Consider the following 26,837-nt stretch of genomic DNA (forward strand, 5'->3'; position numbering starts at 1 on the left):
TCAGAAATATACAGACATTTATTTACAAACAGGTACATTTGCATAGAAATGTCAAAATCAATAATAAAAGTTGTAAGACATGAAAGTAAACAGATTTCGGGGTTATAATCTCTGCAGCGTGTTATTTAGCACGAGGGAAAGTTCAGGTGTGAGAATCAATGTTTTCATCTTTATCACATAAATATCCATAAATAATGTTAAATTCCAACAGGTGGAATCATCTCACTCTGCCGAGCAGCCGTCTCAATCATTACACTCATCGTTCCTTTAGTTTCGTTTCTCGTCTCCAGAAAGAAAAATTAACGCAGACATTAGAAATCATTCGATTTTTGGATTAGTTTGGCTCATTCCTTGGACATTTGTTACTGTGTCTTCACTGTGAATTTTACTGATATCTGAAGACAACATGACACATCTGGAGCTGATCAGTTACAGCTCATCCCTGAAAACCACCTCTTTCACAAACACTTCATTATTGCTGTACTGAATCTGAAACAAAGGTGGAAATGAAAATGATTTTTGGGTAAATAAAATCGAATATAAATGTTATTTTCACAAAGGTTCTACATGGAAGAACAGACGACTATCTTAAAGCTATAAAAGTGTATTAGAAACAGATTTCTGTAGTAGAAGAATAATCTCACGGTGCTTTTGTTGCATATGTAAAGAGTTTAAGTTAAGCTTGTTTTGCTTCAGTTATCCGGCCTGTGGTCGGGTGTTTGGAGGACACGCATGGAGGATCCGCCAGGCGCCGTCACGGCCTCCTGCTGTCGAGTCAGATGCATCCATCGTCATCCTCTGCAGAGATCTGCAAGGTCAAAGGACCCAAAGGTGGGACCCAACGGTGGGACCCAACGGTGGCACCCAAAGGTGGCACCCAACGGTGGGACCCAAAGGTGGCACCCAACGGTGGGACCCAACGGTGGGACCCAAAGGTGGCACCCAAAGGTGGGACCCAAAGTTTGGACCCAAAGGTGGCACCCAAAGGTGGCACCCAAAGGTGAGACCCACAGGTGGGACCCAAAGGTGAGACCCAAAGTTTGGACCCAAAGGTGGCACCCAAAGGTGGGACCCAAAGGTGAGACCCAAAGTTTGGACCCAAAGGTGGCACCCAAAGGTGGGACCCAAAGGTGGGACCCAAAGGTGGCACCCAAAGGTGGGACCCAAAGGTGGCACCCAAAGGTGAGACCCAAAGGTGAGACCCAACGGTGGGACCCAAAGGTGAGACCCAAAGGTGAGACTCAAAGGTGTGACCCAACGGTGGGACCCAAAGGTGAGACCCAAAGGTGAGACCCAAAGGTGAGACCCAAAGGTGGGACCCGTGCCAATCAAAAAACCCATAGACTGTAGAAAAATATGGACAAAGTCTTATCAATTCGTTTTTTTCTGAACTCTTTTCACTCCTTATCAGTGTGTTGGGGGTCCTACTGAAAGTTTTTCTATTATTTCATGAGATGTTCATCTTGAGCGACAGCACCGGGCTCAACCAAAGTGTCCACATGTGGTCACTTCTGGATGCAGAAAGCCCAAGATGTCCCAAAATGCTTCAGAAATTCAGTTCCTAAACACCATGACAGCTCCGTCCATCGTCTTTTTACAGTCTACAGGTTTTCCTGGGACCTTTGACCCTGAGACTCCCCCAGCAGGAGGTGCGACAGCCTGGCTTCATGCCTTCAGCCCGTCCCCCCGTCACCACGACCCCTCGTACATCATCCATCCACCGATTCGTTCAACATCGTCCCGTCACTGACGATGTGAAGCTGGTGCAATTATAGCATCTCCTTTTCTGTACAAAATCTTAAAAAATATATATATTTTTTACATCTTTGTTGAAGCAAAACTGGGAAAAACACAATATTAGAACAGACTCATGAAAACATATGAGCACACAGCTTTCAAACGTGTGGATTTTTCCATAAACTCTCCTCCTGCATCTATGATCATTTATCAATAAGTTGGGCTGTGAGTGACTCGTTCAGACACCTCAAACCAAATGTTTTCTGAGGTTTTAAAGTTTAAAACAGAGCAAACATGGCGGAGGGAACCAGTGGCGCCGTGCGAGCTGCAGAAAGGTTGACCTGGACAGACGATGGGACTCTATGACGCTCACACTCTCCTGTCCATTTGTGTTAATCTTTATTTAACATGATTTCTGAGTGTATTTGTTTGAGTTCTGCAGCCGAGTCATCGACTCTGTGAGATTCTGAGGGGGAAAGTTTGGCCGCTGAGCTGAGTGCAGAAAAGCCTCGGCGTGCCGGTTACAGGTGGGCCGGAGAGGCCTTCCAGCTGGGAGTAAAAGGCTGAGGAGAACATTGTGTTGCAGTGAGTGTGGATGGATCCAGAGTTCTGCCCGTTTGTGGAAGCTGTGGCTGCAGAGACTGAGCTAAAGAAGCCGGGGTGGTTGCTAAAGAGGGTGGCTAACAAGTCCAAGCGGCCCCTCAGGAGAGCCGGTCGTTGGTTAGAACTTCTCATCAGGGATGACGGTGTTGAAGGGATGGTCCCAGAAAGTGGAGGTGATCCCAAAGCCTGCGGAGGAGAGTTCAGATGGCATCAGACAGAGGAGAGTTCAGATGGCATCAGACAGAGAACAGTTCAGATGGCATCAGACAGAGGAGAGTTCAGATGGCATCAGACAGAGAACAGTTCAGATGGCATCAGACAGAGAAGAGTTAAGATGGCATCAGACAGAGAACAGTTCAGATGGCATCAGACAGAGAACAGTTCAGATGGCATCAGACAGAGAAGAGTTCAGATGGCATCAGACAGAGGAGAGTTCAGATGGCATCAGACAGAGAACAGTTCAGATGGCATCAGACAGAGGAGAGTTCAGATGGCATCAGACAGAGAACAGTTCAGATGGCATCAGACAGAGCAGAGTTCAGATGGCATCAGACAGAGCAGAGTTCAGATGGCATCAGACAGAGAAGAGTTCAGATGGCATCAGACAGAGAACAGTTCAGATGGCATCAGACAGAGAAGAGTTCAGATGGCATCAGACAGAGCAGAGTTCAGATGGCATCAGACAGAGCAGAGTTCAGATGGCATCAGACAGAGAACAGTTCAGATGGCATCAGACAGAGCAGAGTTCAGATGGCATCAGACAGAGCAGAGTTCAGATGGCATCAGACAGAGAAGAGTTCAGATGGCATCAGACAGAGAACAGTTCAGATGGCATCAGACAGAGAAGAGTTCAGATGGCATCAGACAGAGAAGAGTTCAGATGGCATCAGACAGAGAACAGTTCAGATGGCATCAGACAGAGAACAGTTCAGATGGCATCAGACAGAGAACAGTTCAGATGGCATCAGACAGAGAACAGTTCAGATGGCATCAGACAGAGAACAGTTCAGATGGCATCAGACAGAGAACAGTTCAGATGGCATCAGAGGAGAGTTCAGATGGCATCAGACAGAGGAGAGTTCAGATGGCATCAGACAGAGAAGAGTTCAGATGGCATCAGACAGAGAAGAGTTAAGATGGCATCAGACAGAGGAGAGTTCAGATGGCATCAGACAGAGAACAGTTCAGATGGCATCAGACAGAGGAGAGTTCAGATGGCATCAGACAGAGGAGAGTTAAGATGGCATCAGACAGAGAACAGTTCAGATGGCATCAGACAGAGGAGAGTTCAGATGGCATCAGACAGAGAACAGTTCAGATGGCATCAGACAGAGGAGAGTTCAGATGGCATCAGACAGAGAACAGTTCAGATGGCATCAGACAGAGGAGAGTTCAGATGGCATCAGACAGAGGAGAGTTCAGATGGCATCAGACAGAGAACAGTTCAGATGGCATCAGACAGAGAACAGTTCAGATGGCATCAGACAGAGAACAGTTCAGATGGCATCAGGCAGAGAGGACAGATATTAAAGGTGCGTGGGACTGGAACTGCGCTCACCTGATCTCTGGTGCTCAAAGTGGTGTTTGACGTGGTACGCCTTCAGGCTGTACAGGTACGAGCCCCTCTTTGGCGAACCGTAGTGCAGGTAGTAGTGGATCATGTCGTACACCACGTAGCCGCACAGCCCGCCCACGAACACAGACACCCCGAGGATCTCTGGGAGCGTGTGGTGCAGGATGGCGTAGAAAGATCCCACGACTATGGAGGCCAGACCGGGAGGGAAGACCAGCCGAGAGCCGTCAAACGGAGACTGCAGAGAGGAATCATGCAACAGCTTTAAATGATCATTTCTATCATTTATTCTTTCAGCTTTCAGAGATGACCAATAAAAACATCTGCTGTAACACATCTGGGTAAGTTCAGCCGTCCAAACTAAGACTCGAGTCGTATAAAAACAGGCCAACAAATAAAGTTCTGCTTCAGGAACTCAAAACGATGGCTGCAAAATTAATAAAGACCTGTTTTATATACGGCTGGGCGAGTTAACTCGTTAATTATTTTGTTCTTTTATTATTATTATTATTTTGTTAATCGTTCTCCAGGAAAAAGTCAGACCTCACAATCTCTTGGCCCTATTTTCTCTCCCTTCATATCACTGCCTGCTGTGCAGACCGAGCAGCAAACAGCGTAACAGGCGCGGCTGTCGGCAGCAGGCAGTGATACGAAGGGAGAGAAAATAGGGCCAAGAGATTGTGAGCTCTGACTTTTTCCTGGAGAACCATTTTGTGATGCAAATGTATTACTCTGTTGAAACCATATTGTTCTGAGAAGCAAAACGCTTTATTTTTTAAACCCCAGCCAACTAGCCGGACTACCTTCATCAACACCAAAACGAGGCTGGAACTCTGCTCACAGGACGCAGCAGGGGGTAAGAAGATGTTCATAAATGATGTTGCTGATATGGGATGTTACACAGCTTCATGTCAGAAGAGGCGAACTATCCCTTTAAATTCATTTAAAGCAACCAGAGCTCATAGAAACACAAATACAGCTGGAGCTACTCACACTATCTGCTTTCAGAATTCAGAAAAGTCTAAAGTGAAACCATGGCTGCGTTCCAAACCGCATACTTCTCCTACTACTCCTACTAACTTTAACTTTTTTTTTAAGTTCCCGGATGCATACTATATTTTCTGAAATGTTGGGTATGCATCATGAGGTTACTACTCATACTCAAACTAACCAAGATGCAACGTAACGTGACGTCGCCGATCGTCATTTCCTGTCAAAACGGCAGTTTCAAGCTAGCTACAACGAGGGTAGGTTCACTTCCTGTTTTCAGAACAAAAGCACCAATTGTATGGTAATGGCTTTCCCTATGATAAAAGGCAACGGGTATTTTATTTTGTGAAAATAACCGGAAGTGCGTTGCTCACTGCGGCTAGCTTTAGTAGCGCCGAAGTCGTGGGAACAAAATGGTAAACAGCCGGTATTTTGTCAGGTTTTCAACACGTTGGGGATCTAAACGACTACTTTCTCACCTGGAAATGTTTCAAATGTTGCTAAAGTTTACAGAGTTTAGAGCTTAAGGGAAATCAGCTTCAGGCCGGCTGATTTCGGCTCGGGCAGGAGCGAAATGCATTGTGGGTAAACGCTCTGCATACTGTCTGATCGAATGAGTATGTAGTATGTAGTATGCAGTATGTAGTATGTAGTATGTAGTATGCAGTATGTAAGTATGTAGTATGCAGTATGCAGTAAGGAAGTATGCAGTATTTAGTATGTAGTATGCAGTATGCTGTATGTAGTATGCGGTATATAGTATGCAGTATGCGGTATGCAGTATGTAGTATGCAGTAAGGAAGTATGCAGTATTTAGTATGTAGTATGCAGTATACTGTATGTAGTATGCAGTATGCAGTAAGGAAGTATGCAGTATTTAGTATGTAGTATGCAGTATGCTGTATGTAGTATGCGGTATATAGTATGCAGTATGCTGTATGTAGTATGCAGTATGCAGTAAGGAAGTATGCAGTATTTAGTATGTAGTATGCAGTATGCAGTATGTAGTATGCGGTATATAGTATGCAGTATGCGGTATGCAGTATGTAGTATGCAGTATGCAGTATGTAGTATGCAGTATGCAGTAAGGAAGTATGCAGTATTTAGTATGTAGTATGCAGTATGCTGTATGTAGTATGCAGTATGCAGTAAGGAAGTATGCAGTATTTAGTATGTAGTAGGCAGTATGCTGTATGTAGTATGCGGTATATAGTATGCAGTATGCTGTATGTAGTATGCAGTATGCAGTAAGGAAGTATGCAGTATTTAGTATGTAGTATGCAGTATGCAGTATGTAGTATGCGGTATATAGTATGCAGTATGCGGTATGCAGTATGTAGTATGCAGTATGCAGTATGTAGTATGCAGTATGCAGTAAGGAAGTATGCAGTATTTAGTATGTAGTATGCAGTATGCTGTATGTAGTATGCAGTAAGGAAGTATGCAGTATTTAGTATGTAGTATGCAGTATGCTGTATGTAGTATGCAGTATGCAGTAAGGAAGTATGCAGTATTTAGTATGTAGTGTGCAGTATGCTGTATGTAGTATGCAGTATGCAGTATGCAGTAAGGAAGTATGCAGTATTTAGTATGTAGTATGCAGTATGCTGTATGTAGTATGTAGTATGGAAGTATGCAGTATGCAGTATGCGGTATATAGTATGCAGTATGCGGTATGCAGTATGTAGTATGCAGTATGCAGTATGTAGTATGCAGTATGCAGTATGCAGTAAGGAAGTATGCAGTATTTAGTATGTAGTATGCAGTATGCAGTATGCGGTATGTAGTATGTAGTATGCAGTATGCAGTATGGAAGTATGCAGTATGCAGTATGCAGTATGCAGTATGTAGTATGGAAGTATGCAGTATGTAGTATGTAGTATGCAGTATGCAGTATGGAAGTATGCAGTATGTAGTATGCAGTATGTAGTATGCAGTATGCAGTATGCAGTATGTAGTATGCAGTATGTAGTATGCAGTATGCAGTATGTAGTATGTAGTATGAAGTATGCAGTATGTAGTATGTAGTATGTAGCATGGAAGTATGTAGTATGCAGTATGTAGTATGTAGTATGTAGCATGGAAGTATGTAGTATGCAGTATGTAGTATGGAAGTATGCAGTATGTAGTATGTAGTATGGAAGTATGTACTATGCAGTATGCAGTATGCAGTATGGAAGTATGCAGTATGTAGTATGTAGTATGTAGTATGGAAGTATGCAGTATGTAGTATGTAGTATGAAGTATGCAGTATGTAGTATGTAGTATGTAGTATGCAGTATGTAGTATGCAGTATGAAGTATGCAGTATGCAGTATGTAGTATGCAGTATGTAGTATGCAGTATGTAGTATGCAGTATGTAGTATGTAGTATGCAGTATGCAGTATGCAGTATGTAGTATGGAAGTATGCAGTATGTAGTATGGAAGTATGCAGTATGTAGTATGTAGTATGCAGTATGCAGTATGTAGTATGTAGTATGCAGTATGTAGTATGTAGTATGGAAGTATGCAGTATGCAGTATGCAGTATGCAGTATGTAGTATGCAGTATGCAGTATGTAGTATGCAGATGTAGTATGTAGTATGTAGTATGCAGTATGTAGTATGCAGTATGTAGTATGCAGTATGTAGTATGCAGTAAGTAGTATGCAGTATGTAGTATGTAGTATGCAGTATGCAGTATGCAGTATGCAGTATGCAGTATGTAGTATGCAGTATGTAGTATGCAGTATGCAGTATGTAGTATGCAGTATGTAGTATGTAGTATGCAGTATGCAGTATGTAGTATGCAGTATGTAGTATGCAGTATGTAGTATGCAGTATGTAGTATGCAGATGTAGTATGCAGTATGCAGTATGCAGTATGTAGTATGCAGTATGTAGTATGTAGTATGCAGTATGTAGTATGCAGCATGTAGTATGTAGCATGTAGTATGCAGTATGTAGTATGCAGCATGTAGTATGCAGTATGTAGTATGCAGTATGTAGTATGTAGTATGCAATATGTAGTATGCAGTATGTAGTATGCAGTATGCAGTATGCAGTATGTAGTATGTACTATGCAGTATGTAGTATGCAGTATGCAGTATGTAGTATGTAGTATGCAATATGTAGTATGCAGTATGTAGTATGTAGTATGCAATATGTAGTATGCAGTATGTAGTATGTAGTATGTAGTATGCAGTATGCAGTATGTAGTATGTAGTATGCAGTATGCAGTATGTAGTATGTAGTATGCAATATGTAGTATGCAGTATGCAGTATGCAATATGTAGTATGCAGTATGTAGTATGTAGTATGTAGTATGCAATATGTAGTATGCAGTATGTAGTATGGACGTATGCAGTATGTAGTATGCAGTATGTAGTATGTAGTATGCAGTATGTAGTATGTAGTATGTAGTATGCAGTATGTAGTATGCAGTATGTAGTATGCAGTATGTAGTATGTAGTATGCAGTATGTAGTATGCAGTATGTAGTATGTAGTATGTAGTATGCAGTATGTAGTATGTTGTATGCAGTATGCAGTATGTAGTATGCAGTATGTAGTATGTAGTATGGAAGTATGCAGTATGCAGTATGTAGTATGTAGTATGCAGTATGTAGTATGCAGTATGCAGTATATAGTATGTAGTATGTAGTATGCAGTATGCAGCATGCAGTATGTAGTATGTAGTATGCAGTATGCAGCATGCAGTATGTAGTATGTAGTATGCAGTATGCAGTATGCAGTATGTAGTATGCAGTATGTGGTATGTAGTATGCAGTATGTAGTATGCAGTATGTAGTATGCAGTATGCAGTATATAGTATGTAGTATGTAGTATGCAGTATGCAGCATGCAGTATGTAGTATGTAGTATGTAGTATGCAGTATGTAGTATGCAGTATGCAGTATGTAGTATGCCGTATGCAGTATGTAGTATGTAGTATGCCGTATGCAGTATGCAGTATGCAGTATGTAGTATGCCGTATGTAGTATGCAGTATGTAGTATGTAGTATGCAGTATGCAGTATGCAGTATGTAGTATGCAGTATGTAGTATGTAGTATGCAGTATGCAGCATGCAGTATGTAGTATGCAGTATGTAGTATGCAGTATGCAGTATGTAGTATGCAGTATGTAGTATGTAGTATGCAGTATGTAGTATGCAGTATGCAGTATATAGTATGTAGTATGTAGTATGCAGTATGCAGCATGCAGTATGTAGTATGCAGTATGTAGTATGCAGTATGCAGTATGCAGTATGTAGTATGCCGTATGCAGTATGTAGTATGCAGTATGTAGTATGCAGTATGTAGTATGTAGTATGCAGTATGCAGTATGTAGTATGCAGTATGTAGTATGTAGTATGCAGTATGCAGTATGCAGTATGCAGTATGTAGTATGCAGTATGTAGTATGTAGTATGCAGTATGCAGTATATAGTATGTAGTATGTAGTATGCAGTATGCAGCATGCAGTATGTAGTATGCAGTATGCAGTATGCAGTATGCAGTATGCAGTATGCAGTATGTAGTATGCCGTATGCAGTATGTAGTATGCAGTATGTAGTATGCAGTATGTAGTATGTAGTATGCAGTATGCAGTATGCAGTATGTAGTATGCAGTATGTAGTATGTAGTATGCAGTATGTAGTATGCAGTATGTAGTATGTAGTATGCAGTATGCAGTATGTAGTATGTAGTATGCAGTATGTAGTATGCAGTATGTAGTATGCAGTATGCAGTATGCAGTATGCAGTATGTAGTATGCAGTATGTAGTATGCAGTATGTAGTATGTAGTATGCAGTATGCAGTATGTAGTATGTAGTATGCAGTATGTAGTATGCAGTATGTAGTATGTAGTATGCAGTATGCAGCATGTAGTATGCAGTATGTAGTAGGCGGTTTCGAACACAGCCCATGAGAGGAAGCAGGCCTCCATCTTGTGTAAGAAGGACAACATGAAGAGATAAAATCTTTATGTGTACCTTGTGGTGCTGGCCGTGCAGCAGGAAGTGCAGCGTGATGAGGTAGTAGTTGTGAGCTGGTGGTTTCATGTGGAAGACGAAGCGATGGATGCAGTACTCGATGAACGTCCACAGGAACCAGCCCAGCGAGAACAGCACCAGGAACATGTACTTATGCATGGGGATGGAGAAGCCTGGGAACACACACAGGACCCGGGTACCGACGCTGACTCACACCAATGAAAGCCTGAAGGTGACTGACAGCGTGTGCAGGTGGGCGTTACCTGAGGTGAGGGCTATCCTGGTGGTGCCCTGCGCCAGGCTGCTGTAGCAGTGCCAGCAGAGATAGAAGACGATGGGAAGCCACACCACCGGTACCCAGTACCTGCAGCAGAAAGCAGGAAGCAGGAAGCAGGAAGCAGGAAGCAGGGAGCAGGAAGCAGGAAGCAGGGAGCAGGGAGCAGAGTTTCTCAGCAACAAAACCTTAAAACTCACATTTCAATGCTTCTCTTTTCTTTTTTAATTCATAAGTTATGCTACTTTTGCATTTTTGGTCACTTAAAGGGACACTATGTAAAATATTAAGTCATTTATTAGCTCAAATCAACATATTCATTCATAAATTAGTCCTCATTGGTGTAAAATTATCTCCCTTATCCTCCTGAGTGAAGAATAACTTGTCTGTATCTACATAGAGCAGGTAAGCTCTATGGAGGCTGCCATGTCCTTCCGCTCTATGAAAAACGACGAAGTGTCGAGAGGGACATAAAGCACTTCGAATCGCGTTTCCCCAACGCCAAATGCTTATTACTGGCACTAATGGTAAAAAGATTTTATCTGGTAAATTATCCCACTAATAATGCATTGATTGTTACCAAACTTCTGCCGTAGTACACATAGGCTCTTAACTCACAAAAAGAGGCATTAGAAAGTTTGTAAGTTTACCGGGAGTTTATTTAAAAGAACACTTTCCAGATAGCAACTACACACTGCTGCTAACGCTACCGCTGCTAACGCTAACACTACGTTGACGTCACTTCTGGTAACTCCCGGAATATGACTAATTGCATTGTTTGTGTCAACTTCTGTTATCTGACATGTTATCTGTCATCTGTATTTATAGTGTTGTTGTATGTGTGTTATGTAATCCTCTGTACTGTGTGTCTTGATGTCTTTTTGTTTGTATGGACCTTGAGTCTGAACTTATCGCTTCTTGAATCTTGACACATACCGCCTGCCGTAGTTCAAGAAGTTGCAACGCACGTTTGAAAACGCGAGGCGCTAGAGAGCAAATTCATTCGACTTTGCAAAATAAAGTTGCACCGCTAGATGGGGGAAGAAATTACATAATGTCCCTTTAAAGTGACTAAAAACCAACAGGAACAGGCGACAGTTTAGCATAAAAAATTCAAACTGAAGCTGTCGGATGGTTAAAGGTTTCTGTTTGTTTCACCAACTATTTTAACTTTGGAGGTTGGTTGAAGTTATTCTTACTTTATTTACCTCCAACATGTGAGAATAATGAAAAGAATCCTTTCTTACCAGGACGTTTTGGTGCTCGCCTCCATGAAGGGGTTTCCAAACAGTCTGATAGGTCTGTCGACGGGTTGATGAACCCACGCATCGTATTTCTCTCCAAGGTAGCCCACCTGCCAGGCCAGGGGCTTCTGCCAGTCCACCAGGTCCTGCAGACACACAACCGGCAGGAATCAGATCTGTTTGTTCTGTTATTGTCTTTACACCGGCTGCCTGTCCATCAGAGGATAGACTCTAAAGCTCTGATGCTGGTCCATAAAGCTCTGAATGGTCCAGGACCAGAACCCATCAGGGACCTCCTGACCCAGGATGAACCCTCCAGACCCCTCAGCTCATCTGGATCCGGTCTTCTATCAGTTCCCAGAGTCAGAACCAGACATGGAGGAGCTGCATTCAGCTTCTATGCTCCACATGTCTGGAACAAACTCCCAGAAAGCCTCAGATCAGCTGAAACACTCAGTGTGTTTAAGTCCAGGCTGAAGACACACCTGTTTTCAGCTGCGTTTGAATAAAGCTCCAAACTTAATCACATTTTAACTGCTGATTTTATCTGATTTTATCTATTGTTCTTCTTTCTTTCTTTTTTGTTTAAAATTTAAATCATGCTTTTTATTTCTACTGTTTTAATGTCTCTGTAACAGAGGTGTGACCAGAATGGCATGTGTGGGTGGGCAGTTAGCTCATCTGGGGGGGCAGAAAACAATACCTGGAAAAAAATAAATAAATAAAAAAATAAAAAAATAAAAGATCAAAATCGGTGGAAAACCACTACTACAACTTCAAGCATAATAATAATAATAATAATATTAATAATAATAATAATAATAATAAAAATAATTCAATTCGGTAGTGAAAATACGGTCACACCAGCATAAATCATGACCGTCAATTTTGTTAACAGTGTGGAATTTTTTTATGAAGTTTTTTGTTTTTTTGAGGGTTTAAACTCAAGTAGATACTCGGGGCGAGACATCCAGCCAACTCCAGCTTTTTATTACCTTCATTAAGTCTACATTTCAGATCATTATATACAGCAAAAACATCCGAAAATGTGAAAATCGCCTTTTTTTTCAGCAGCAAGGGGTTAAGGTTACGGAGGGGGGGGGACACGATAACAAAAAAATAAATAAAGCTATGAACTTTGCAGATATATGCTTTTTTTTGTTTTTAAATCACCACCTGCATTTATTCTATCAATACAAGACACAAACAGAGAGAATAAATCGTGGCCTTTTTTCTGGCCAGTTTTCTTTGGATGGACAGGGCATTTCTCAGGGGGGCAGGACTTGTTCCTGGGGGGGGGGGCAGTGCCCCTGCTCTGTAAAGCACTTTGAATCGCCCTGTCGTTGAATTGTGCTGCACAGATAAACCTGCCTAGCCTAATGAAATCTGTAGTATCTTTTCTCTCCAGCAGGTGGCAGCAGAGGGACATCCAGGAACTTTTTAAAAACAGGAAGCGTCTCTATGTTGAGTTTATTGGTGCGTGCGTGTGCTTTCACAGGTTTCCTTCAGTCCAAGGCGACTGCTGTGACGATGCAAAGATTTTCATTGAGTCCAAAGGCTAAACATCTGGACGAGCGTATGTCCTGATGGTGATAAATCTTTTACCCAACGATGGGGCCGTTCTGCTGCCTTTCAGTTCACATACATGAGATGTTTCCCCCGCTGTGGTGGAAGAAGGGAAAGGTTTGCAGCTTTTAAAGTGAAATACAAAGAGATCACCACTGAGTAACTGTTGGTTTGGTGCAGATGTTTGGAGCCACATGCTCCACTTCCTGTTTTCTCTGTGCAAGTCATGCTGAAAGGAAAACCAAAGTGAGTTCTGTGAACCACCTGCTCATCAATCCTGGGATCAGACTGAGAAAACTTCACGTTTCTGCTCCAGTGTTCCAGTCCAACTTATGGACATAAAAACATTCAAACATGTTTCATTAATCACCATCAGAGTGGAATCTGTTGACATTTCTGGTGACATTAATAACTTTACGACCAAATGTAAACCTTTGGTCATGATGTGGGAACATTTCAAACACCACGTTATAATGTTTGATGTTTCACAACAACATAAAGATCTAAAATCAGCAGGAGGAAGAAGAAAAGAGGCCGTGAATAAAGACATGCCTCACATTCCTGAGTGTCAGGCAAAATGTGCCGAGTCACACACACGTGATGCAAGCTTCTTAATAACGTGCTGCTTCACAATATGAACACATACGCTGCTGTGCTAAAGTCATCAGCCACACCTCATGTCTTTAGACAAAAAAAACAGAAACATGTTCCAACATGAACATAAACCCAGAATCTGAGGCAGAACCAGAGTTAGTTCAGTTCTGAGCAGCTTTAAGGTGAATATCTGCAGATGTTTCCATGGTAACAGCTGCAGAGATTCACTGAAACATGTTCCAACATGAACATAAACCCAGAATCTGAGGCAGAACCAGAGTTAGTTCAGTTCTGAGCAGCTTTAAAGTGAATATCTGCAGATGTTTCCATGGTAACAGCTGCAGAGATTCACTGAAACATGTTCCAACATGAACATAAACCCAGAATCTGAGGCAGAACCAGAGTTAGTTCAGTTCTGAGCAGCTTTAAAGTGAATATCTGCAGATGTTTCCACGGTAACAGCTGCAGAGATTCACTGAAACATGTTCCAACATGAACATAAACCCAGAATCTGAGTCAGAACCAGAGTTAGTTCAGTTCTGAGCAGCTTTAAAGTGAATATCTGCAGATGTTTCCACGGTAACAGCTGCAGAGATTCACTGAAACATGTTCCAACATGAACATAAACCCAGAATCTGAGGCAGAACCAGAGTTAGTTCAGTTCTGAGCAGCTTTAAGGTGAATATCTGCAGATGTTTCCATGGTAACAGCTGCAGAGATCCACTGAAACATGTTCCAACATGAACATAAACCCAGAATCTGAGTCAGAAGCAGAGTTAGTTCAGTTCTGAGCAGCTTTAAAGTGAATATCTGCAGATGGTAACAGCTGCTGTAGATAGTTCTTTAGGCCTGACACTTCTTCTTCTGTCCTCCACTTGTCCAGTTTCCTCAGATGTTTTAAGGACACACTGCACACCATGCTGAGATATGCCAAGTTTTCAGCTAACAGCTCTTTGGGAATCACCTTGTTGCTGCAGAAATCCTGTTTTCTGTCTGTCACACTGTGTTATCTTTGCTGTTTTTCACACATGCAGCTAAAGAAATGGGAACAAATCTTAATTCCAGTCTAAAACCCACAAAGAGCTTCTAGATTATTCATTTCTGGTGGCATAAAGCAGTTTAATCATTTCATTTATATGAATTGTTCCATAATTAGTCATTAGATTATATCTTATATTCCTTTTTTAAGCTTTAAATTGAATCTTATTTACTTTTTATTGATGTTGAATAATATATAATTCTTATTATTGTCTGTTTTTTTTCCTACTTTTCTACTTTTATTTTGGGATTAGGATTTTTTTAAACTGAATTTCATATATTAATTTGACTCTTTTGGTAACTGAAAGCAGTTTTAATGTAAATGTAGAAAAAAGTTGAAACTATGAAGCTGTTTTTCACAGATGCAGCTAAAGAAATGGGAACAAATGATGTGTCTCTGTGACAGGCTGCTGGGAACAAAGAGCCTAAAGATCCAGTTTAAAATGTGGACACAGCACTGGTCCATCCCTTGAGTTAGGAGCCTTTTTCCTGCCTGAATGGTTCACAGCTCAGAGTTAAGTGGCTGAACAAAGAAAAAACACATTCCTCTGAAGATGCTCAGGTACAAGGACTGGGCTGAAGATGAGGGAAGAAGCAGGAAATGTCCAAAGAGAAACTGAGAGAGCTTCAGGAAGCTGCAGAACTGCTGATCAGGACACTTTAAAGGTTCCAGGAAGTCTGGCTGCTTGGATCAGAATATAAAGCAATGAGGATTAGACTTTTTGTTCAGTAATGAACGCAAACACTTTATGAAATAATCTACTGTTGAAATCAAACCACAGTGATGTTTGTTTGGGGAGTGTCTGCTTTCCATCACTGTGAGAACCAAACGTGTGAACGACTAAGGGAAGTCTTAAAGACGCACACTGAACATAAAGAATGACAGGGTAACGCTGAGGTGTGCTTATCAGTGTGAAAAGTCATGAGCATCTTATTCAGCACAATGTCGCCTGGAGACAAACAGCAAGACGGACTGGTTCAATCTGTCATTACGGCGCTGAGCATGAAGAGCTGCAGGCAGCGGAAAAACACCAGCTGAGCGACGAGTTTAATGAAGGAAGCATCAGACCTCTGCTTTTGTCAGGGCTGGGCCAGTTAACTCCATATTATCCAGTTAAATTATCCAGTTAACTCCCTATTATCCAGTTAAATTATCCAGTTAACTCCCTATTATACAGTTAAATTATCCAGTTAACTCCTTATTATCCAGTTAAATTATCCAGTTAACTCCTTATTATCCAGTTAAATTATCCAGTTAACTCCTTATTATCCAGTTAAATTATCCAATTAACTCCTTATTATCCAGTTAACTCCTTATTATCCAGTTAACTCCTTATTATCCAGTTAACTCCTTATTATCCAGTTAAATTATCCACTTAAAGGTAGGGTAGGAGATCCTGGATTCTGAGTCCAGCGAAGCTGCATTTTGAAAATACACCGGTAAAAAGTCCCAACCCTTTTCTTCACTTTCCCCCCCAAGACACGCCTCTAGAGTACATGAACGCGCACGAGCACGAAGTTAACTCCTGATTATCCAGTTAAATTATCCAGTTAGCTCCTGATTATCCAGTTAACTCCTTATTATCCAGTTAAATTATCCAGTTAACTCCCTATTATCCAGTTAAATTATCCAGTTAACTCCCTATTATCCAGTTAAATTATCCAGTTAACTCCTTATTATCCAGTTAAATTATCCAGTTAACTCCTTATTATCCAGTTAAATTATCCAGTTAACTCCCTATTATCCAGTTAAATTATCCAGTTAACTCCTTATTATCCAGTTAAATTATCCAGTTAACTCCCTATTATCCAGTTAAATTATCCAGTTAACTCCCTATTATCCAGTTAAATTATCCAGTTAACTCCTGATTATCCAGTTAAATTATCCAGTTAACTCCTTATTATCCAGTTAAATTATCCAGTTAACTCCTGATTATCCAGTTAAATTATCCAGTTAACTCCTTATTATCCAGTTAAATTATCCAGTTAACTCCCTATTATCCAGTTAAATTATCCAGTTAACTCCCTATTATCCAGTTAAATTATCCAGTTAACTCCTGATTATCCAGTTAAATTATCCAGTTAACTCCCTATTATCCAGTTAAATTATCCAGTTAACTCCTTATTATCCAGTTAAATTATCCAGTTAACTCCCTATTATCCAGTTAAATTATCCAGTTAACTCCCTATTATCCAGTTAAATTATCCAGTTAACTCCTTATTATCCAGTTAAATTATCCAGTTAACTCCTTATTATCCAGTTAAATTATCCAGTTAACTCCCTATTATCCAGTTAAATTATCCAGTTAACTCCTGATTATCCAGTTAAATTATCCAGTTAACTCCTTATTATCCAGTTAAATTATCCAGTTAACTCCCTATTATCCAGTTAAATTATCCAGTTAACTCCCTATTATCCAGTTAAATTATCCAGTTAACTCCTTATTATCCAGTTAAATTATCCAGTTAACTCCCTATTATCCAGTTAAATTATCCAGTTAACTCCCTATTATCCAGTTAAATTATCCAGTTAACTCCCTATTATCCAGTTAAATTATCCAGTTAACTCCCTATTATCCAGTTAAATTATCCAGTTAACTCCTTATTATCCAGTTAAATTATCCAGTTAACTCCTTATTATCCAGTTAAATTATCCAGTTAACTCCCTATTATCCAGTTAAATTATCCAGTTAACTCCTGATTATCCAGTTAAATTATCCAGTTAACTCCTTATTATCCAGTTAAATTATCCAGTTAACTCCCTATTATCCAGTTAAATTATCCAGTTAACTCCCTATTATCCAGTTAAATTATCCAGTTAACTCCTTATTATCCAGTTAAATTATCCAGTTAACTCCCTATTATCCAGTTAAATTATCCAGTTAACTCCCTATTATCCAGTTAAATTATCCAGTTAACTCCCTATTATCCAGTTAAATTATCCAGTTAACTCCTGATTATCCAGTTAAATTATCCAGTTAACTCCCTATTATCCAGTTAAATTATCCAGTTAACTCCTGATTATCCAGTTAACTCGTCTTAACTCGTTAATCATTTAATGTTGATAAGTATTTTACTGCGCATTAATGCAGGTTTGATTATTTATTTTACTATTGTAAAAGTCTGTTGCTCACAGGCTTTTATTTTGTAAAAGTCTGTTGCTCACAGGCTTTTATTTTGTAAAAGTCTGTTGCTCACAGGCTTTTATTTTGTAAAAGTCTGTTGCTCACAGGCTTTTATTTTGTTAAAGTCTGTTGCTCACAGGCTTTTATTTTGTAAAAGTCTGTTGCTCACAGGCTTTTATTTTGTAAAAGTCTGTCGCTCACAGGCTTTTATTTTGTAAAAGTCTGCTGCTCTCAGGCTTTTATTCTGTAAAAGTCTGCTGCTCTCAGGCTTTTATTTTGTAAAAGTCTGCTGCTCTCAGGCTTTTATTCTGTAAAAGTCTGCTGCTCTCAGGCTTTTATTTTGTAAAAGTCTGCTGCTGTGGAACAGGAAAAGAAAGTAATCTTTGGATCCACCAAACATGGAGAAGGGTACGGAACTTTTACTCGGCCATTTTCATGTTAAAGTTCTTCCAGACGGCGGAGTCGACAGAACCAAAGTCATCTGTAAACACTGCCAAGTTGAATTGTCTTCTCAGCGTAGTAGTTCCAGTCTAAAATATCACTTAAAGGCAAAACACACAACTGATAGCAGCAAGTCATTCAAGGAAACAGACAGTGGAGCGAGGCTTCTACATAAAAACTACAGAAAGATGCTGATGTTAAAAGTGTGTTTGCACAACAAATGTTATGGCACTTTCATTCATATGGCAGCACATTTAAAATAAAACTAAATGCTAAAAGCTATACGCTACTTTTGGATTCATTTTTGGATTCTGCGTACAAATGTGATTAATCGTGATTAATCAGGGAAATCATGTGATGAATTAGATTAAACATTTTAATCGTTGCCCGGCCCTGCTTGTATGTGACTCTGGGATCTGTTTTAAAGGGTTACGACATGTTATTGTCTGGTTCTCGGTGTGTTTTTGCATGTTTGCTCTTGCCTCTCTCACACATGCGTGGGGGCAGTTACAGAAGAGGTGAATAACCTCCTGTCCACCACACACTTCTGTTGTTGCCTCATGCTTATACAGAACTTAATCCTGGAATATTTCAGCAACACAAACTCACCTTGTCCAGATCCACGGGGCTGCACTTGCTGTAGGGGGAGTCCTCCTCCTCCTCCTCCTCCTCCTCCTCCTCGGTGTTTGCTGCCGTCTCCTCGCTGGCTTTGCTCCTCTCTCTCAGAGTCTGCGGGGGAAGAAGCCGTTTGTGATGATTTAACAGCAGCGACTGAACACAAACGAATCTGTTTAATTACTATTTATTCATTATTAATTCACTTCATTTGGCATCTGCTTGAGTGCAAAACAAATCTATTTCTTTCACATAACTGCAATCCAATTTTATTTATAAAGCACTTTACAACAACCTCAGAAAAAAATAAAAACAAAAAATTAAAAGAATAAATTAAAAGACATAAAACATTCTGTGATCTATTTTCTTTTGATATTTTTAATTTTTTATGGATTGTACATCTGAATCTGTATTTTTGAACCATATAGCAAAATAATATGGGCTTATTCTGGACAAGATAGAGAAACATTTACTGTTCTGGTTGTTGTTGTTGTTTCTTTTCTTTTTGTTTTTTGTTTTATACTTGTACTAAGTGTTGCTCTATATTATCTCATAAATATCTGACTTGCAAGGAAGGACAATTTGAATGTTGGATAATAACTTTGCCCCTGATGTCTCCTTGGATATGAGAGCGCTCTTATTTCTGAATATATGTGTGTTTTGGAAACATTTTGAAAACTCAATAAAGATAATGTTGGGGAAAAAAAGACATAAAACACCTATATAATTTAAAACAATAATTATAATTATAAAATAATAAAATACAAGAATAAATTAAAAGATATAAAACAGCTATATAATTTAAGACAATAATAATACAAAAATAAAGAAAATAAAATAAAAAATTAAATAAATTTAACAAATAAATAAATAAATACATAAAAAATAAATGAATAACTGCAGGTAAATGAAGGCATTAAGGGGTAAACAGAGGGCCGGTGATCTGATCTGAGCGTTCATCCTGCTTTTCACCCGTTTTATTGCCTTTAAAATATTCCACAGTTTGCTGCTGATGAGCAAACACAGCATAACGCAGACTCTGGCCTCCCTTTGAGCGTAACAACCCATCAGCGGGTCTTACTGTTTATCACTGCCTGTGACATGTGACTTTGCATTTACAACCTGCAACCTTTAGCACGGACAAACAGGCCTTCCTGTTGCTATTTTTACAGCCACGCTGTAAACTTTACTCCATGCTGCACACCGACTCGGTTCTCCTTTAAAGACTCGTCTGAGCTGTGACTAAATACGAAGGGCGGCTGAATGAAGCCGCAGATCTGTGCGCACAGAGTGGGTTTGAGCTCAGAGAGAAGCAGAATAACGGCTCAGGACAGGAGAGTCCAGCCCAGATGCGACCTGGGATTCTTTCTTTTCTAACACCTGAAACCGCAGAGTATCCACACATCAAAGCAGAGCGTGTGGGACCTAACCGGGGAGAAAAAGACTTCTTGACTTCCTAATCAGATTAAAAATGCTGTAAAAGATAAAGTGACTCCTGCCCAGCCCGGAGCTCTGTGTGCCGCTCATTTACATAAAACATCCTTCAATAAAAGCCGTGTGATTGGGATCTGCACGGAGCAATAAATGTTTTTCCTTTAATTGTTTACATATATTTATACTGTACGCTGCTGCCACGCAATAATTTCCCAAATTGGGATGAATAAAGTATTTTTCTATCTATCTATCTGCAGCTCAGACATCATCAGTGAATAAAACCTTTCCTCAAACAGTTACACGCGTGTGAGTTTGGGTTTATTTATTCCTATTTTCCCTTTGATTGCTGATAAAATGCTGATATTCAGAGTAAATGCAGGAGGCGTCGGGTTAGCTTCTTCTCAGGGTTACTGTAATTTTGAATTTTAGCCGAATGAATAAATAGGCAGCAGGTCTGTGGGCTGTCTGTGGCAGTAGCACGATGAGGACGTCAGTAACACCCACTTTACGACGAAAAAACCAAAATTACAGTAACCCGGATTTTTTTAAGTAAGCGACGCACCTCCACGTTATCAGTGCTAGTGTAGAGTAATTAATAAATTATAAACAGCATAGTTTGTGCCTGTATAACGTTGCCCATAGGAAACCGTTTCATGGCCGAATATCTCAAGAGAGCAGCCAGACGCCTCGCGAATATCTTCGGAACAGCTCCAAATGTTCAACAACAAGCAGGGGTGAGTAGAACATCATGTTATAATGTGAAGTCAAGGGCCCAATGTCAAAAAACCGGTCTTATCCTTTAAGACTAATTCAGTTCTGTGTGTGCAATAAAAAACAGGAACCAGCAGCTGATGCAGGAACGAGTCACTTTTCCTCCATGGACACGTAAACAAAGCGACCTTTTCCACGTCACTTCTCCCGTGCACACACCCATCAAACCAGCCCTGGCCCAGCTTTGTACCTGGCTGGTGAAAGCCATAAGGCGGCACACCCTGCAGCAGCCGCGGCCTACGTGAGCTGAGAGCTGCAGCTTTAATGACCTCGGCCGCTCCGTGAGCTCTGCAGCTGTGGTGAGTCCACCGGCGGGATGTAAATATCCCGCCGGCTTTTCATCATAATGGGAGGAGCGGTTTACTCTCATGTGGCAACACATGGCAGTGATGAGTGTGCACGAGCCTTTAGGATTATCCCATCCAGAACAACCACATCTTTACTTCAGACATGACTAGGGATGGGAACTGATGAGATTTTTACGATTCCAATTCCATTTTAGATTCTGCTTAACGATTCGGTTCTTTGTCGGTTCCCTTATCGATTCTCATTTGGAGAAAAAGGACAACAAACCGGTCGATCAGCATCAACTTTGTTTAGTTTGGAAGTAACACGAGTCATGACCTCACAAACCCAACAACGGTGAGGTCCACATTGGTCTATCCTGGCCTGGGTAATTTAACTCTTCCTGCTCTGGTGAAAGGAGAAGCTGGAGGTAGAGGTGAACTGGGGGTAGTACCACCAGCCTCTGGCTCTGAGCCAGTCAGGCTCTGTCTCTCATGATTTCATCTAAATGTAATGCCTGAGAAGGCATTCATTTAACCTTAACCGTTACTAACAGCAGCTTTTACAATCAGGCAAATGGTGCTAACATGATAGGCAGTGTTTGTTAGTTAGTTACCTGCAGTGTTAGCCGAGGACATGCTAACGTTGCTAACGTTGTTTGTTAGTTAGTTAGTGACCTGCAGTGTTAGCCGAGGACATGCTAACGTTGTTTGTTTGTTAGTTAGTGACCTGCAGTGTTAGCCGAGGACATGCTAACGTTGTTTGTTTGTTAGTTAGTTACCTGCAGTGTTAGCCGAGGACATGCTAACGTTGTTAGTTAGTTAGTTAGTTAGTTACCTGCAGTGTTAGCCGAGGACATGCTAACGTTGTTTGTTTGTTAGTTAGTTACCTGCAGTGTTAGCCGAGGACATGCTAACGTTGTTAGTTAGTTAGTTACCTGCAGTGTTAGCCGAGGACATGCTAACGTTGTTTGTTAGTTAGTTAGTTAGTTACCTGCAGTGTTAGCCGAGGACATGCTAACGTTGCTAACGTTGCTAACGCTGCTGGGTTCAGATTCACCAACGTTAATCATTCATTCATAGTTATTGCATGTTGGTAGTATTTCCTCCCTTTGGTGAAATATTCACTTTGCAAGTTGCCCTGTTGTCATCTTTTTTAGGGAAGTGTAACCAAACTTTCGAGCGTTTGTACCGCTTGGGCGCCATGTTTACTGTTGGCTGCTGGCTGCGCTGGACTCGCCACGCAACGCTGCGTGGTGACGTCATTCGCACCCACTGGAATCGATAAGGGAATCGTTTGCAAAATCGCCAAAAAGATTCCAAGGAATTGAAACACTGGGAACCGGTTCTCGATTCCCATCCCTAGTCATGACTGAATGAAGCTTTAAAGTCGTTGTTTTCTATGAACGGACACTTGGAGAGGATTCCCTCGCTGAAGCATCTACACAGATGACGATTGTTTCCTTTACACACATCAAAGGTTTTCGGCTCTTTCATCATTCAGCTTTGTTCGCTGGAGAGAATTCAAGCTTTGGGATGTAGAAATGAAATAAAAAGACGTTTGGAGCCCCTGAGTGATTATGTTTCATGAATCACTTTATCTCAAGACTAAATACATTTCTGTTGTCCAAGAAGACCAAATATCCCAACAGGAAGCTGTAAATGGGCCAAATGCAACACAGCGAAGCACATTTAGCGTTTAATCCTGAATATGCAGCCACTCCCAAACCTGCTCCATTTCTGCTCCGTATCACTTATCGATGTTGCTGTCATCTGATGCATTTCTGTCTTTTTAAGTCCTTTTATTCTGAACTTTATCTATTATTTCTGGATGATATTCTCAGGCTCATCTTTTTGGCTTTAGTTTCTGTCACATATATGTAATTTAACAACAGTAAAATCTCCTTTAATGATAAAATCATTTGCTTTTTGGATAAATTCGGTGCCAAAAGTGTTAGAAATGATCCTAATAACAGGAGCCGCTGGCTGCTTGGCTGAAAGATATAAGAAAACACACAGCTGGGTGTACCTGCTGATACAAACACGTTCCTGCACAGTCGAATACGTGAAAACTTCAGAGTAAAACACCCAAACAGGGCCGAGCTGGTGTGTTGCATGTTCATGAACACACCCTACAAACACGTGAACAGAACCAACAGGCTCACAGCGACCCATCAGAACACGTTTGAGTCTTTGAAATGAGTCGGCGACAGCACAGAGTTCAGCACAGATCACATCACAACACCTCAGAGTCACTGATCCAGCTTCACCTCAAACTCAAACTGCTCACTACTGTCAGATCTCACAGGAAAAGTCTCCACTTTATCCAACATGCTACATAACCAGAAATCAGTTTGTTTGTTTTATTCAGTCACACAGTAAACAACAAACGTGTTCAGTACAATCACAGCATTTTGTAAGTGCCTGAAAGGCTGAAGCGTAATGCTTATATTTAACAAAATGAAGCCACCCATCGACCTATATTCTTACAAATACTAAATACTAAAGTAAAAAAAAATAATAGTAAAAAGAGAGAAGACAAAAACAGAATTGCATGCAATAAAGTCAAAAATAGAAGAATAATGAAGCAATAATGAAAAAACAAATAAACACAAAATACTTCACAAATTATAAATACTTGTTTCCCTGAAACATTGCTTTAGAAACCATCCTTTTAAAAACCAAAAATGTTCCACAAGTTCTTCCATTCATATTTGCATCATTCCATAATGAAACCCCAACAACAGATATGCATCTCCTTTTCATACCTTTTTTAAATTTGCATGTTTCTGTAGATGAGAAAAACCTTTGTGTGCTGACTGGGAGTAACTTTGATTTAGCTCGATACATTATTTGCATTATTTTGTAATATAACAGATCATTGATTTCATAAACAGTGTGTGTGTGTGTGTGTGGGGGGGGGGTGCATAGTAATCAACCTTATTAATAATCCGTACGGCTCGTTTCTGTAGGAGAACTATGGCGTTAACAGTTGTTTTATATGTGGAGCTCCAGACTTCCACACAGTATGATGTGTAAGGAAGTATAAGTGAGCAGTAAATAATATTTTAACCGATTGTTTTTATGCTCTTTCTCTACGAGTAACGTTTGGGATGTCTGTTTGCACGACTCGGCTAAAAGCTGCAGAGAACGCATTTAGTGGCAGAAAGATTCAATAGAACTAAAAGATACGAGTTCCGTCCGGTCAACAGAAGTTAGCACAAGACGTTAGCGTCATTTTGCTGGTAACGATGCTCAGGATGCAGTGACACCTGGTGGCACTGCATCAGCTGTCAATTTCTAAAAATCTATTTTTTTTACACTGTTGCTTTTTCAAATTCAAAGTCTGATTTTGATGCTGTAAAAATTCAATATTAGAAATTCGTATTCGAACTGATGGCACAGAAAAACTTCCATAGCATCGGCCTTTTTCCTTTTAAAGCCAGCGTTTGGTTGGTCCTCCACAGAGGAGGCAACCCGCTCCGTCTCACTGGCCTTTCTGCACCTTCACTCTGCTACAGAAACGCTTCGCTGAAACGCTTCACATCCCAGCTGTCAGACTCTCTTTTATAAAATGCTTTCTGTTTGTAATGCAGCATGAAGAGATGAATAAAAAGCTCATTAGGGAAATAAAAAGCCACAGCAGGGCAGCTTCCTTCAGCCCGCCGGTGTGTGCGTGCACCTGGGCAGCACCGAGCCCAGCAGGAGGCCTCGTCCTATCACACCAGCTCACCTTGGACGGCATAAAAGTTTCACCTCAAAGTGAGCAGCTGGTTTACAGGGAAAATAAGAACTACACATTAACAATATCTTTTTCCCTCTGAGGTCGTAAAAACATGCAGAAATAGAATATGTGGAGGTCATCGCACAGATGACCTCCACATATACACTTTAAAGGCATCCCAGCGTACTTCCCTGCAATAAACCCATAACTTCAGCAGCAGGAAGGACGTCCGCTGGGTTCATGTCCCACATTTAACGCTTATTTAACCGGGATCCAATCTGACAGGCTGACCGAGATCAGAGCAAATTATTTCACTGCGTTTCCGTCCGAGTTCGCTTTCCAAGAGAGGAGAAACGTGCCTAAAAACATCCAAGCAGAGAGGCTTCACTGAGCAGGGAAAAGGTGGGCTTCCCTCCCCCGTGGCCGTTGTACACTGAATCTTTTTAAGTTGAATTACGTTTGAACGCTCCGGAGAACACAATGTGCTCCTGGTGGACGGTTTTAAAACCAAACTTTAGTCACAAACGTGGACGTGGAAAAGAGCTCGGAGAGTTCCGTCTCTCAGACTCGGCAAGGCATCTTTATTTATACAGCGCATTTCATACTACAGCCAATAGGTTTAAAGAAGACTTTTATAAGAGCAAGCAAAATATATCAATTCAAAAACTAAATTTAGAAAAGTCAAACAAAAAAAACAAATTCAAATAAAAAATACATGATTGCAATTTAAAAAAAACTGGAATGTGTAAAATATTTGCCTTGGCCTCCTTCTCAGTTTTGGTTGTTGTCGTTTTCTTTGATTACGTCTCCAGCTTTCTCGTTTGCGCTCCCTGACTTTTTGTTTGCGGTTTTGACACAAACGTGCCTGGTGGGGGGGCTTTCGACGGGGGCATTCCTATTGGCTTATTTGTGTTTGACGGACAGCTAAGCAAGCGTACGAAGCAGCTCTGGCCACAGCAGCTACTCTGCTTCTGATTGGTTCTAAAAACGTCAACAACGGCGCGAAGGAATACGATCTCTGAAGAATGGCAAAATGCAGTCCGAGGTAAGGACATGTCTATAGTTTACGATTAACTTAATTTCAACAAAATTTTAACAGTTGTCCAATATTCAAAAAAACATTAGGATTGTTTACAGGACAGAGACCAGCTCCTTCCATCTCTGCCTTTAGGAGTCGTATCTCCATTTTAACTTTTGTCTGCTGCAGTTGGGTTAGCAAGAGTTTCTCTTTTGGCAGTTGAATCTGCATTTCCGCTCTTTCCGTTTCCCGTTGCAGAAGCAGCTCACAGGTGTCACCATCTTGGCCCGAGGAACGTTTACGTATTCTCTTACCAACTCTAGATACAACTGGCTCCATGCTCACTTGGGATCCATCCATCTCCTCCTCCTGAATCACTGGAGTCAGGTCCAGGGCAAATTCCTCTGCAGGAAGATTCAGCTCACATTCTCTAGCCTCTGAAATTGTGGCCTCTCCATTCCCTTCTACACCTTCAATTCCATGAAGAGCCTCTGAATTTTCACCTCCAGTGATATCGAGGACCATGTTGGTGTAATCACCCCTTTTATATGGCTTGTTACCTGTGCTAGGGTTTTTTGCCTCACTGAGGTCCTTTGTTGCCTTGGCCCGCAGGTTTTTCCAGCGCAGTGTAACTTGTTTTGTGGTCCTCTTTTGGCCACACCCCATGGCATTAATCCGGTTGGTAATGTCTTCCCAAATGCTCTCTTTACCTTTCTTGGTGACTTCCCCACCCTTTGCTGAGCTGAAACCACCTACAATAGTGGCAAAATTGGCCCGAACACCCTCCAGCAGTGCATACGTTTCTGCCACAGTGAAATTAGGCCCTTTTGACTCCAT

The 26,837-nt window shown here is 40.9% G+C and overlaps 1 protein-coding gene across 1 annotated transcript; it reads right to left on the bottom strand.

Moving 5' to 3' along the window:
• On the bottom strand, positions 1-26,837 carry fa2h (fatty acid 2-hydroxylase). Its single transcript, XM_075471232.1, has 7 exons — positions 26,346-26,837; positions 18,764-18,883; positions 11,394-11,536; positions 10,136-10,236; positions 9,873-10,045; positions 3,899-4,151; positions 1-2,526 (listed from the first exon to the last, which is right to left on the bottom strand). The coding sequence occupies exons 1-7, from the start codon at positions 26,835-26,837 to the stop codon at positions 2,459-2,461; spliced, it is 1,350 nt and encodes a 449-aa protein (XP_075327347.1). The 3' UTR covers positions 1-2,458.

This window comes from Odontesthes bonariensis, chromosome 7, assembly GCF_027942865.1.
Source record: "Odontesthes bonariensis isolate fOdoBon6 chromosome 7, fOdoBon6.hap1, whole genome shotgun sequence".
NCBI classification, from domain to species: Eukaryota; Metazoa; Chordata; class Actinopteri; order Atheriniformes; family Atherinopsidae; genus Odontesthes; species Odontesthes bonariensis.

Excerpts from the sequence above, each read along its gene's own strand:
- fa2h (XM_075471232.1), bottom strand. The coding sequence starts at position 26,837 with ATGGAGTCAAAAGGGCCTAATTTCACTGTGGCAGAAACGTATGCACTG. Across the intron at positions 18,884-26,345 it reads AGGAGATGGATGGATCCCAA|ACTCTGAGAGAGAGGAGCAA; the intron begins GTGAGCATGGAG and ends CTTCCCCCGCAG. Across the intron at positions 10,046-10,135 it reads CAGGATAGCCCTCACCTCAG|GCTTCTCCATCCCCATGCAT; the intron begins GTAACGCCCACC and ends GTGTGTTCCCAG.